General features: G+C 44.7%; 1 protein-coding gene across 3 annotated transcripts in view; it reads left to right on the top strand.

The window, feature by feature from the left end:
• The window catches only part of CTNND2 (catenin delta 2), a 453,358-nt gene that overhangs the window by 393,821 nt on the left and 49,273 nt on the right, over window positions 1–10,264 (top strand). For all 3 annotated transcript variants that reach the window (XM_007115618.2, XM_028492809.1, XM_024125559.1), the window contains one exon: window positions 6,748–6,958. In XM_007115618.2, coding sequence (XP_007115680.1) covers window positions 6,748–6,958 — 211 coding nt within the window. The remainder of the gene's footprint in view (window positions 1–6,747; window positions 6,959–10,264) is intronic.

The following is a 10,264-nucleotide window of genomic DNA, read 5'->3' as shown; positions in this document are numbered from 1 at the left end:
CGGTACGCGGCCCTCTCACTGCTGTGGCCTCTCCCGCTGCGGAGCACAGGCTCCGGACGCGCAGGCTCAGCGGCCGTGGCTCACGGGCCCAGCCGCTCCGCGGCACGTGGGATCTTCCCGGACCGGGGCCCGAACCCGCGTCCCCTGCATCGGCAGGCGGGCTCTCAACCACTGCGCCACCAGGGAAACCAAAAATATAGATTTTTTGCATACGTTTTCTCCCCTTTTGTGATAAACTGTTCCTATTAAATGTCCTTAAAGTGGCAGATTTTTATGAAACATTAAGCTCCAAACATTGCCAGAAAGAGACAGGAAAGAGAAAAAGGAGCTAGCCACACTGCAGAAAGAGCTGTGACCGCCCACGGGGTACTTACTGTGCTGCTGACCCTTGGTAAGGGCTAACAATTTTCCTTTGGCAAAGGAGGGAAAGGCTCTTTTCACATTTACCCGTAGACACACAGTCACAAGGAAATCAGTGCCTCACTTTTACATCTTCAACCACTAAGCAAAATAAAGTGTGGAGAGAAGATTCCGGAAGATGGTGGGTAGGAAACCCAGGAATCTGTCCCCCGCACACAGACAGCCGTCTCGCCGGCAGAATCTGTCCAGTGTCACTCTTTCGGAACTCTGGAGTCTGATGAAGGCTTGCACCTGTTAGAGGAAAGCTTGGACGGTGAATTGTGGTTGATTTTGGTCATCTTCAGCTCTTAGCGCGGTAACAGCTACCCATTCTCACACCCAGCCCTTGGCAGGCAGCTCTACGTGTGTTCATGGGGAGCTTGTATGCAGCTGGTGGGAGCTAGGGTGGGCAATAGGGGATCCGTCCTCCGAATACTGGGCACTCTGTGTTCCGATCGTTGCTACCGATCATGGAGTTGCAGACACAGAGGCAGCTGTTGTTCCACACGCTCCCCAGTTGTCGAAACCCCTCCCCCTCCGGCTGAAAGGACACCCAGGGAACTTAAAGGGCTGGTGCCCTTCCCTCCCCCTTCATTGTTCTCTTTTTCCCCTTTTGGGAGCCAGATATTAAAGATTAGGATATTCAAAAGCAAAGGTGGGGCTTCCCTGGTGGCGCAGCGGTTGGGGGTCCGCCTGCCGATACGGGGGACGCGGGTTCGCGCCCCGGTCCGGGAGGATCCCACGTGCCGCGGAGCGGCTGGGCCCGTGAGCCGTGGCCGCTGCGCCTGCGCGTCCGGAGCCTGCGCTCCGCGACGGGAGAGGCCGCGGCAGTGAGAGGCCCGCGTACCACACACACACAAAAAAAGCAAATGTGTATGTGATGGAAATTAGAAAGTCACCATGTAGGCCCAGGGAAAGGCACAGGCTCAGAAAAGACCCGAGGAGACCTTCAGTTTCCACCTCAGCACGCAGACATCCTAGAGCAATTAAAAACAAACCCCAGCAAACCCGCACAAGGGGAGGGGTCTGAGTTCCAGGGTTGCTGCGTTGTTAGATTGCAGTGTCCAGTTTTCAACCAACAGCAACAACAACAACAACAAAATCACAGTGGATACAAAGAAACAGGGAAGTATAGCCCTTTCCAAGGGAAAAAATGAACCAACCGAAACTTCCCTGAGAAAGAACAAGTGGCAGAAGTGCTAGACAAACACTTTAAATAAAGCACTGGGTAATTATAAAAGCTAGTCTTATTGTAAAAACAGTTTGTAGCTCCACTTTTTTTGTTTTTTACATGATTCAAGAGAATAATGCATTTCTTAAAATTATTAGTCTAAAAACTAGTATTATTGTACCCTTGGCTTACAACTCCGTATTGTGTTTTCTACGTACTTTAAGAAAGTGACGCATTAAAAAAAGTTATCATTTTATGTTTTTGGACACAACATATAAAGATGTAGTTTTGTGATATCCATAATTGAAAGGGTTGGGGATGGAACTATAAACGAGCAGAGTTTCTGTACATTATTGAAGTTAAACTGGTATAAATTTAAATTGGAGTGTTATAACTTTAGGACATTAAATGTAATCCACATGGTAACCACAAGTAAAATAGTTACAGAATATACACAAAAGGAAATGAGAAGGGGGTTAAAACATTTCACTGCAAAAAAAATCAAACACAAAAGAGAGAGTAATGTAGGAAATAAGGGACCAAAAAAGCTACAAGGCATGTAGAAAACAAATAGCAAAATAACACAAGTTAAGTCCGTCCTTACAATAATTATTTTAAATATAGAGGGGTTAAACTCTCCAATCGAAAGACAGAGATTGGCAGAATGGAAAGAAAGAAAGAAAATGATCCAACTATATGCTGTCTACAAGAGACTCACTTTAGATCCAGAGACACAAATCAAAAGAGAAAGGATGTTTGTACACCTCTGTTCATAGTAGCATCGTTCACAATAACTGAAATAAGGAAGAAACCCAAGTGTCCACCAACAGATGAATGGATAAGCAGAATGTGGTATATGCATACAGGGGAGTATTATCCAGACTTAAAAAAAAAAAGGGATATTCTGATATATTCTACAATATGAATGAAGCTTGAAGACATTATTGCTGAGCAAAATAAAGACACACTGTATGGTTCCACTTATATGAGATACTTAGAGCTGTCAAAATCATAGAGATGGAAAGTAGCATGTTGGTTGTTAATGGATGGGGGTGGGGAGTTATTGTTTAATGGTTTAATAGAGTTTAATAGAATTGTAGTTTTGCAAGATGAAAAGAGTTCTGGAGATTCGTGGTGGTGATGGTTGCACAACAATATGAATTTAATCAGTATCACTGAACTGTACACTTAAAAGTGGATAAGATGATAAATTTTTATTATGTGTATTTTACCACCATAAAAAATGGAAGAAAATAATTAGTTTAGAGCAACTCAGCAAAAACTCACAGGTCAGTTTTAGCATCTCCAGAAACAGGGATGCCAAAGATGTGCTAAGACCTCAGAGACAAAGGAGTTGTAATGTTCCTGATCCAGGGCTGTTCTCGGCTGACATTTTTTTTTAACCTCTTTCCCCTAATGTTGGTTTGAGAGATTTGAGTTTACCATAGTGCATCACAAAGACCAGCTATACAGAGGACCATATTAACAATCCAGAGTGATATACAGTCAGTTTAGGAAAGGACTCAAGATCACAGGTGGTTAGCCCATAAAACCACTCACTACTCAATACTGCCGCCACCAGTGGAGAAACCAAGGGGTGTTGCGCAAATCAATACCAGGAATAGGCTGAGTGCTGAAACAGAAACAGAAACAGGCACAGTCCTCGAGAGCAAAGCTCTGTTATCTCATCGTGAAATTCCCACCAGCTCTTATGTGTAGGAGAGCTCGGCAAGGAGCACGGCTCTAGGGCAACACAGTTAGGTCGCCTGAGTCCATCCACACGCCTCCGCATGCCCACCAACTCTAAACAGAAGACCCCAAAAAGAAACATAAAGAGAAAATAGTTTTTAATTGTAATTTACAAACGCGCCTGCCCACACACAGGGCAGGAAGGGTAGCAAAGTTACAAGGTTACAGTTAGTCTGTCACTGATAGGAACAGTAGTTTTTTCCTACACAACTGTAATATGTCCAATAGTCATATCAGTATTACACATGTCAAAGATAAAGTTATTTTCATGAGAAACTAAGTAACTTCAAAGAAATGGCCCGAGGATTCATTTCTGTTGAGAATTTGAGCAAGACAGAGTGACCTTTAGTTGGTGGTGGTGGTGGAGTTGTTTTTGTTTTGCTTTCATCTCAGGGAGCATCTGTCTTTGTTTTTTTTTGTTTTTTTTTTTTTTTGCGGTACGCGGGCCTCTCAGTGCTGTGGCCTCTCCCGTTGCGGAGCACAGGCTCCGGACGCACAGGCTCAGCGGCCACGGCTCACGGGCCCAGCCGCTCCGCGGCATGTGGGATCTTCCCGGACCGGGGCACGAACCCGTGTTCCCTGCATCGGCAGGCGGACTCTCATCACGGGCCCAGCCGCTCCGCGGCACGTGGGATCCTCCCGGACCGGGGCTCGAACCCGTGTCCCCTGCATCGGCAGGCGGACTCTCAACCACTGCGCCTCTCTTTTTTTTGGCCGTACCGGGCCGCCTGTAGGGTGTAAGTTCCCTGATCAGGAATTGAACCCCAGCCCCGGCAGTGAAAGCGCCAAGTCCTAACCGCTGGACCACCAGGAAATTGCTGAGCATGTTTTCCTTTGTGTGGAAAAATAAAATAGTAATCCAACTTGTCCATTATTATTATTAAGTTTCAGAATTCACTTGGTTTCCACTACCCACCTCATTATCCCCGCTAGAAATTTCTGAATCCTCTTTCCCTGCGTCACCACCACCGTTTCACTGGGCTCGAAGCCTTGTCTGAGGACTCTCCATCATGGCCGCTCTTCTCTTCCTGATCCCCTCAGGGCCAGGTCTTTGTAGTCACAAGTTCCTTGCTCTTGTCCTGAAATATCAGTCACCTGCTAGGTGGTATGACTAGCTTGAGTCACTCTGTGATGTTAGGCTGTGTCATATTATTCACTTATTTTCCACCGAAGTTAAATCCAGAGGAAGGGGGAGCGGTCTTCAATCAGCAGTGGTTGGTGGCACCCGGCCTAAGACGGGAAGCTCCTCTACTTCCTGGCAGGCTCATCCATAGGGTGAGGACTGTACTCTTCGCTCTCCTCCTCTGCATCTTCAAAGCCTCCCAAAGCACTGCTGAGCCCCAGGTGCCCTTGATGTCCCTGTGCCCACATATATATATATGGCAGTGACTCCTGCTGTTTTCCACACTGCGGAGCCCATGCAAAATGACAGTATTTGTCCGGCACGCTGGGGCAACTCGAAGAGGCTGCTCTGGGGAAAGTGGTGGTTCCTGCCACTTGAACATCAAGGGGACACCTGGCTTCTCATTCAGGGCTCACGGGTTGGGAAGCTGTGTAAGATGAAACCACACTTTCAAGTCTGTCTTAATGTTTTAAATGATGATAACAAAAACTAAAAAAAAAAAAAAAAAAGCTCTAGCCTAATCCTCTCCCTCTCCTCACATTTGCTCTCAAGGTTGATGATGGCAAGGCCGCACAACCAGTCTTCTGTGCTCGTTCAGGAGTGGGGATGCCCCTGTGCGCACAAGGACTGGGAGAGTTTGCTGCTTCCTTCCTCCATCTCTTCCCTGATAAAGAACGCGCCCATCTTCTCACTTCTGTGAATTCTAGTTGGTCTGACAGTGGTTTGTGCGGGGCTAATGATAAAGTCGCCAGCCTGCTGAGCTCAACAGAACTAAACTCGTAGCCCGAGCTGAGTGTGACTTAATGATGAGTAGGTAAAGCCAGGTGCTCAGAGGACTGTCTTGTACAAAGGATCTTCTCCAACCTGTTTTAAGTGCTGTCATTGGAAAATAAATAATGCTACATTTGGAGGTTTTCAGGCAAACCACTTTTGTCAGACACTTCTCGGCTGTCGTCAAGTGAATGAAGACACTTTCCTATTTCGGTAATTTAGACATCAGCATTTTTTTTTTCATCCAAGCTAAAATAAGCCACCTAAACATAGGATAAGAGCAGATACCAAAATTATGCAGTCTTATGTTTTATTTATTACTGCCTGGAATTAAGATGTCATTGCCTCCTTCCATGGTTCCATTTCCTGCCCCTCCAAGCACCACGTGCCAGAGAACTAAACAGCAAAAGAAGCTATCCTTTCGAGACCTATAAGGAGGAAAAATATTTAAATGGCTTTTAGGAGCTACCTAACTATGTCTAATTGGGGGATGGGAGACAAGACAGGAATTTAGCTTTGGACACATGCCGATTCCACCTGAAAAATTTAAGAACAGACAACTTTGCTACAGGCATTCATTTACTTAGTTCCAGAAGTAAATTAATGGAACAGAATTGGAAGCTGCAGGTGAGATGAATTAATTGTCTTGCAGGGTTATGGGTAATGCCTAAATGGCTTTGTAAACTAAAAGTATTCCATAAAGATGTCATTATAAGTACCACTATCATGGGGGGTAGCATGATTAATCATGATAAAGTGAATTAAGGAAGCAGAGTTTCATTTTATCTTACTGTTTCCACGGGAAGTGAAACATGTCAAATTAGTAAATGTTATATGGTAGAACCATTCAATAAAATCCCATCAGAGAGACAGATCGATCATCCAGTTACCCTAGTTCAAAGGACACCTAGTTTTATATATTGTTTGTAAAGTGTCTCTCCCCTGCTTTAAATGTTTCTCTTTGCTTTATAGGGACCAGAATGCAGATGTCATATATACATACATTTTTGTGTTTTGACTCTTATTTGTTAAATAATACAAGTCCCAACATAGCTCCCGTCAAGGCATTCTTGAGGTTATGTTAGAATTACCCTATGTTTTCCTGACTTCTGTGAATAGCAAGCAGGAACCCACTGATTGCTAACTTCTATTGAGTCCTGAGTCCAGGGTCATCACTGTGTGTTAAGTGCTTCCCACACATTTCTTCGCAACAGCCTTGTCAGGGAGGTACCATTATTCTTGCTTCGCAATTTAAAAAGCTGAGGCTCAGAGGCAGGAAATAACTTGTCCAAAGAGTCAGTCCCACATCCGTCCAGCACCAAAAGTCCGTACCTTTGCTGTGAAGAAATACCGTTTTCTCTGTGTATGTGTCCACGGTTACCCCATAAAGAATAATCAGTGACGGGAAACAGACAACACTGCATTAACGTGGCCTCTGGTGTTCTCTTTTTCACCCCCGTCTGCACCTCTCCCTCCACCCTCTTCCTCGGTTTTGACCGCACTTCAACTCTTCCCTTCGTTTTCTTTTCCAAAGGCAAATACGCCATGCGAGACCTGGTCCATCGGCTTCCAGGCGGGAATAACAGCAGTAACGCGGTGAGCAAGGCCATGTCGGACGACACGGTGACAGCCGTGTGCTGCACCCTGCACGAGGTGATCACCAAGAACATGGAGAACGCCAAGGCCTTACGGGACGCCGGTGGCATCGAGAAGTTGGTCGGCATCTCCAAAAGCAAAGGAGACAAGTAAGTCAGACGGTGACTTCCTGTCACGTAGAACTGGTACTGGTAGAATCGGTTCTAAGGGGGATGCCCAGTATCCCCTGGCTATGGGTAACACTACTGAATGTCACTGGGAAGCACTGGTGTCTGATAATCAAGAGAAGGAAAACAGCAGATGGTTTCCAGTCTTCCCACCCCACAGGGAAAGCGGATCTTACTAATAATTTTGATTTGATAAATAACTCATGACTTGGTGAGTCCTGGAATGTTAGTAGGGTAGGCTTGACAATCCAGCGTCCAGTCTAGTGACTAGCAAGTTCCTTCCATACAGAAGAGACGACCCTGATTCATGAAGGTAGCTGGTGGCAGCTGCTCCTCTGCGGCTGCAAGTCCAAGTGTTGATGATGGATCCACATCCTTTTGTTCTGTGCCTCTTCAGTTCTGCACAGCAGGTCAGGGAGGATGGGGGAGAAAACAGTGGGACGGAGGCAGAGAGAAATCAGCGTCCAGCCAGCACCCTCCCTTACCAGCTGTGCCTTTGGGACAAATGATTGAATTTAACAAGTCACTGTGTTCGTACTTTCCAATCTAAAACTGAGGGAGGGGCTGTCATAAAATATTTCCTGAAAGAAGTAATAATCAAGTCTTAAAGACTGAATAGAAATTTCCAGGGCAGAGGGGATAGAGGCAGTGAGGAAGGAGGGCTTTTATGCCAATGGAGTAAAGAGAGAAGAGGCTCATGTCAAAGGAGCAGCACCACCAGAAACAGGAATGGCCCCGGTTTAATTTAAGAATCGATGGTATCTTACTCTGTGTAACCAAAACATATCTTCACAAGCCACAGTGTCAGTATATCAGCGAGCTGTCCTTTTTACAAAAACATTCACTAACCTTAATTCAGTTTTGCCTCCTGGAAGTCCCTCAGTGTAATCAAGTAAGATTAAAAGGGTAAACCTTTTGTTATCAAGGGTCTACTTCTTGACTTTGTGTTCCTGGCCGCACCCCTCCATTCCTTTACATCTAAACGCTGAATAATTTTTCTCCTGTTATGAAAGGCTGTGAAGGATGCACTTTGAGACTTTTTGGAAATTCTCTCATTTAATTCAAGGTATTATCATTGCATAATCAGTGACGTTTCAGGGCTTCTGTTTAAGCACCCTGAGACCCCCAGATAGGTTCAATGAACAATTGAGGATTAGGATTTGAATACTTTCCTATATCAATATAGAGAAGCCCCTCTGGACTCGTGTAATAATTGTGCAATATAGATGGATGGCTTGAATTATATCTTATAATACTTACAGTAAAAAGCTCTCCTACAGAGGCAGGAAGCCACGTGGTTTTCTTTTTTATGTAGCTTCAGTAGACCTTTGGAATCTCTAATTGAAATGCTTACGTGTTTTGAGCATTAAGAACTTAATATGTTGATGCTTTTCTTAAGCAAACACACATGCACACACAGTAAAGCCGTAGTCCACAAAAACTCTCTGATATATTTGTCTCTATTCACGGGACATTCCAAGACGAAAGTGTTTTCTCTGAATCGTAAGACAGTAGAGCTGTGGGAGGTGGTCACATTAATTCCTTCCATCTGTGTGAGCATCCCTACAGGACCTTAAAGAGAAGAGATGCTTTCATCAGTCCTATGGTCAAAGAAAATTATTTGATGAAACTAATTAGAAACTCATTTGAGGAAACCAGCTATGAAACAGTATATATCCACGTCGCCAATCCAGAAAATAGTCCTGTCCAGTTTGTTCCCATCTGGATTATTGTTAATGGGAGATTCCTTTCATTACAAATAATCTCAAATCTGTGCTTTAAATTGACTGAAAATTTCTTTATGGGATAGATACTCATTTCATGTCATTGTTTCTTTATTTTCTTCCCCCCAGCGTTAGCAGTCTGGATTTATGAATTTAATAAGAAGTGTGGAATTGCTCTGATCAAGCATCTTCCCAGTTATAATTCTCCTGCTTAGTCAGAGTCTCATCCATTACTTTAGGTGGTTTATCTCTTTTATATTTAGTGACTCGTTTGGGGATCAAAACAAGGTTTTCGTAACTGGAGATAAGCCTGTCAGCCACCTACACTTCAATTTGGTTATTACTTCTCACTGCTCTTCAAATGAATCCAGAAGAATTGCTCTGGATCTTACCACTAAACTCACCATTTATCACTCAATTCTGTCATGATACTAGGCACTGAGACTCCCATGGCCTTCTAGACGGGCTTTAACAAAATAGAAACACTTTACTGAAAATAGAACTTTTGGAATTGGAGATGATTTAATAATTGGAAAAGGGAGGGATATCAGTTGGCTCTAGTTAAGTTATAAAATGCTTGCAAACTTGCCCTCCTCAAAAAATTATTCAAACTTTTAACTTGAGATCGCATGAGAAAACACAGATGAAAAAACCTACGTAGCTGTGATTCTGCCTTTAACATATTTATAGGTTTTATTTCTAAACATACACAAGCTTAAATATACCGTGATAGGGCTTCCCAAGAAACCCCAGATGACAAAACCTACGTAGCTGTGATTCTGCCTTTAACATATTTATAGGTTTTATTTCTAAACATACACAAGCTTAAATATACCGTGATAGGGCTTCCCCGGTGGTGCAGTGGTTGAGAGTCCGCCTGCCGATGCAGGGGACACGGGTTCGTGCCCCGGTCCGGGCCTCTGGTGTTCTCTTTTTCACCCCCGTCTGCACCTCTCCCTCCACCCTCTTCCTCGGTTTTGACCGCACTTCAACTCTTCCCTTCGTTTTCTTTTCCAAAGGCAAATACGCCATGCGAGACCTGGTCCATCGGCTTCCAGGCGGGAATAACAGCAGTAACGCGGTGAGCAAGGCCATGTCGGACGACACGGTGACAGCCGTGTGCTGCACCCTGCACGAGGTGATCACCAAGAACATGGAGAACGCCAAGGCCTTACGGGACGCCGGTGGCATCGAGAAGTTGGTCGGCATCTCCAAAAGCAAAGGAGACAAGTAAGTCAGACGGTGACTTCCTGTCACGTAGAACTGGTACTGGTAGAATCGGTTCTAAGGGGGATGCCCAGTATCCCCTGGCTATGGGTAACACTACTGAATGTCACTGGGAAGCACTGGTGTCTGATAATCAAGAGAAGGAAAACAGCAGATGGTTTCCAGTCTTCCCACCCCACAGGGAAAGCGGATCTTACTAATAATTTTGATTTGATAAATAACTCATGACTTGGTGAGTCCTGGAATGTTAGTAGGGTAGGCTTGACAATCCAGCGTCCAGTCTAGTGACTAGCAAGTTCCTTCCATACAGAAGAGACGACCCTGATTCATGAAGGTA

Source organism: Physeter macrocephalus, chromosome 8 (genome assembly GCF_002837175.3).
Source record: "Physeter macrocephalus isolate SW-GA chromosome 8, ASM283717v5, whole genome shotgun sequence".
Taxonomy (NCBI): Eukaryota; Metazoa; Chordata; class Mammalia; order Artiodactyla; family Physeteridae; genus Physeter; species Physeter macrocephalus.
This window is presented reverse-complemented; position numbering and strand designations above follow the sequence as displayed.